The sequence below is a fragment of the Arachis ipaensis genome, chromosome B10, assembly GCF_000816755.2.
Source record: "Arachis ipaensis cultivar K30076 chromosome B10, Araip1.1, whole genome shotgun sequence".
In the NCBI taxonomy this organism is placed as follows: domain Eukaryota; kingdom Viridiplantae; phylum Streptophyta; class Magnoliopsida; order Fabales; family Fabaceae; genus Arachis; species Arachis ipaensis.
This window is the reverse complement of record NC_029794.2, coordinates 123,628,014-123,631,911: the sequence shown is the minus strand read 5'-3', so window position 1 is coordinate 123,631,911 and position 3,898 is coordinate 123,628,014. Positions and strand designations below refer to the sequence as shown.

The 3,898-nt window shown below is 37.0% G+C and overlaps 1 protein-coding gene and 1 non-coding gene across 2 annotated transcripts; one reads left to right on the top strand and one right to left on the bottom strand.

Annotated features, from left to right (window-relative positions):
- On the top strand, window positions 97–2,067 carry LOC107624177 (dof zinc finger protein DOF5.6). The gene is made up of 3 exons (XM_016326655.2): window positions 97–432; window positions 889–1,720; window positions 1,849–2,067. Exons 1-3 carry the CDS (start codon window positions 379–381, stop codon window positions 1,863–1,865), a joined length of 903 nt encoding a protein of 300 aa, XP_016182141.1. The 5' UTR covers window positions 97–378; the 3' UTR covers window positions 1,866–2,067.
- Window positions 2,654–2,725, bottom strand: TRNAP-UGG. The gene has a single exon. It is a non-coding gene; the product is annotated as a tRNA-Pro (tRNA).

Genomic DNA, 3,898 nt, shown 5'->3' with positions numbered 1-3,898 from the left:
CGGATAGCGGATAGAGGCGCTTGATTGAGATATTAGGCATTAGGGACAGGAAGAGGCCCACCATTGTTGTCACCGACGGGGCTTTCACACTGTTAGCCTCACAACACATACATCTTCATATCCTTCCCTCTCACCTTTTTCTTCCTTCTTATTCACATCACCACACCACACACAAACTCATCTTCTCACACTTCCATTCCATTCCTTACACTCCTCTTCATTCTTCAGCTCCGATCCCTCCTTAATTAATGCAGTAATAATATATGCACTACTCTCCCATGAAAATCATCCATCTCATACAAGATCAACAACGTAACCCAAGAGCCCGTCTTTAATTTATTTATTATTATTGCTCGGCCCTCCGCATTTTCGTGATATATGGCTTTTTCTTCTCTGCACATCTGCATGGACTCACCAGATCACTGGTTCCAGGTACGCCATTCATCTCCAAAAATGATGTTTTTGTACTAATTTTTCTATACACCTTCCATTCATCTCTCGTTTTTTAATTATATATCAATCCCCAGATGCTATGCGAAAGACTTGTACATATAACATTCCTCTTAATATATACAAACACGTAGTCAACAATTACATCTTCGCTTTAATTTCTTTACTTTTGAGAAAAAACACAGTTAATTTTCTTGTGTAGTATGCCTCTTGAGAGGTAAAAACTAAAAATTCACGTGATAAATTATAAATTTTTAAATATTAATTTTACATAAAAATAACTGCATTTTAATTTGAAAAAATTTCAAAGTGAATGCCGGAAAAAAGAAAAAGCCAGGGAAAAGAAAATGAAGAGAAGTACGATAAAAAATAAAAGAAAAAGACACATTATTATTTCTTTTATTTTGTTAATTACTTGGACATTATCATTATCATCAGGGAACAGTTCACGACGAGGTCTCCGGCGGCAGCGGCAGCGGTGGCATGGATTCTTCTGGCTCGCCATTATCCTCCTCCGGCGACATTATGAAATGCTCGGCAAGGCCAATGATGGAGAGAAGAATGAGACCCCCGCACGACCAAGCCCTCAAGTGCCCTCGCTGCGATTCAACCCACACCAAATTCTGTTACTACAACAACTACAGCCTCTCTCAGCCCCGCTATTTCTGCAAGACCTGCAGAAGGTACTGGACTAAAGGCGGCACCCTCCGCAACATCCCCGTCGGCGGCGGCTGCCGGAAAAACAAGAAACTCTCCTCCAATTCCAAGAAACACCACCAATCCAACAACAACAATAATAATGATCTTCATACTTCTCATAATAACAACCAATCACATTCTTATTCTACTTGCCCTAAAGATCTTCAGCTTTCTTTCCCCGATGTCCAATTTTCTCACCTCAGTAACATTATTCTTGGTGGTAACGTTAACCCTAATAATAGTAGCTTCATGGAGAGCAAGTTCCACGTTGGCATGCTTGAGAACAATCTTGTTAGGCCAATCGATTTCATGGAGAACAAGCTTGAAGGCATAATTGGGAGTGGTATTAATAGTTCTAGAAGCTTTGATTTCTTTGGGAATAATAATAGTAATGGCGGCTGCGACGAGAACAGCAATAACAACATCAACATGATGATGCTTGGTATGGCTAATAATGTTGGATTGGGACCTAACAATTTTCATGCACTTAATTGCTCTCCAATTGCATCATTTGGCGGCATGTCATCACTTAATGGCGGCGGTTGCGGCAACAGCAGTGTCAACAACATTGGTAATAGTTATATTATGGATTCTTCATCTTCATGCCATCAGAGAATGATGCTGACATATGATGATGATAATAATAATGCCACGATTGATGTGAAGCCAAACCCTAAGCTTCTTTCCCTTGAATGGCAGGATCATGGTTGTTCTGATGCAGGAAAAGACTCATTTGGGTACCTCCATAGTCATGGATCATGGTCTGGCATGATCAACGGCTATGGTTCCTCCACAACAAACCCTTTGGTTTAATAATCTATGTATTTATCGCTTTATCATGAAAAAGATAGAGTATGATTTTCACTTTTAGTATAAATCATACTGTATTACATAATGATAAAATGATAAATATATATATATATATATATAATGGTCTTCATTGGATGAAGATTAATAGATCTCATTTATTAAATTATATATATAGATGGTGCATTAAGCTCGTTATAGATTTAATTGAGCTTGGTTAATTTGATGAAAGGTGCTAGTCAGTCAACAAATTAAAGAGAGGGTGTGAATGAGAAGGTTGAGAGTCCAAATAGACTGCCTTGGATGCGTTGCCTTTTGATTTGATTAATATATATATAGTATAAGGATTCGTGTCTTTGTGTGCGACACGTCATGGAAGCTTTAGGATCTTATGTGATGTAACATCGAGGAAGATATGGTAGTAGTAATCTTTATACACTATAGTGCTCTATAAATATATGATGTAATGATATAATCTATGCCATCTTTATGAATGAAGACCCTTTGTCTCTATGCTATTGGGGTTGTGTCTATTGATTTGTTTATTGTCCATTAATTTTGTTTCTATGTGTCTGCCGCCATGGACCCATTTTTAACTTTGTATGTAATGTGTAAAGGACCAAAAGTTGTTTCTACATGACCGTTGGATCGGTGAGGAAAGAAGCTGAACCAACATGAGATTAATAAAATGACATTAGGGGCATTCCGAGAATCGAACTCGGGACCTCTCGCACCCAAAGCGAGAATCATACCACTAGACCAAATGCCCTCTTTCTTATTGGCAGCGCTCGGTCATTTTACAGATTTATATTTTTATTTTATTTTGTACACGCGATTTAACGTGTAAATTGTTACGATAAGATCAAACACATGGAATGGATGCTCATTTATGACTTGGGCGGTGAACAATGAAAGAGTCATTTTTCAAAGATGAACTAAAATAAATGAGAGTTGAATATAAGAGCATCTTACCTGTATAAATAGATGGCATCACTCGATACATTTTACACACATGAAAAGCAATAAACAAATCATCTCTCTCTCACTTCTTACGAATACTTCTCTTTTATGCTGCAATCAAATACTCTTCTCTTTATATTTCTATTACAATTCTTTCTCTTCTTTTATTTTATTAGTATTCTAAATTCTCTTTTCTATTACTCTTTACATATAATATTAATAGCAATATTAATCATCTTTATTATATTGAGATTGTAACAATAAACAAATGCGATTCTCTCTCTTTATTTTTAATACTTCTTTCTATCTTTGTATATATATATATATACATTACAACATATAATATTATTTAATTCTGCAATGTTTCGAATCACCTCACGAATGAAATTGTGTGGGGAAAAAATAACTGATCATGATATGTTGGAGAAAACTTTCTCAACCTTCCATGCCTCGAATGTGCTCCTGCAGCAGCAGTATCGAGAGAAAGGGTTTAAGAAATATTCTGAGTTAATTTCTTGCCTTCTTGTTGCCGAACGCAACAATGAGTTGTTATTGAAAAATCATGAAGCGCGCCCAGCTGGCGCCGCCCCATTTCCTGAAGTAAATGCGGCAAATCGTTACCCCAAAAGAGGTAAATGGCAAGCTTTTAATAACAAGAAAAATTATGGAAGGAAAAAGAATTATGTTCAAAAGAGAGGATCTCACCAGAAGTGGGACAAAGAAAGGAATATCGGGCAGAATAAATCAACCGAGGAGAAGTGTTTCCGCTGTGGTGGAAAGGGCCATTGGTCACGTACCTATCGTACCCCAAGGCACCTAGTCGATCTTTACCAGGCATCTTTGAAAAAGAACGACAAAGAAAATGAAACAAATTTTGTTTCAAATGATGCTGAGAAATCCACCACTCATTATGATGTATCTGATTTCTTTGAGGACCCTGAAGGAAATATTGGTCATTTGATCAATGATGGAATAGTTTAAT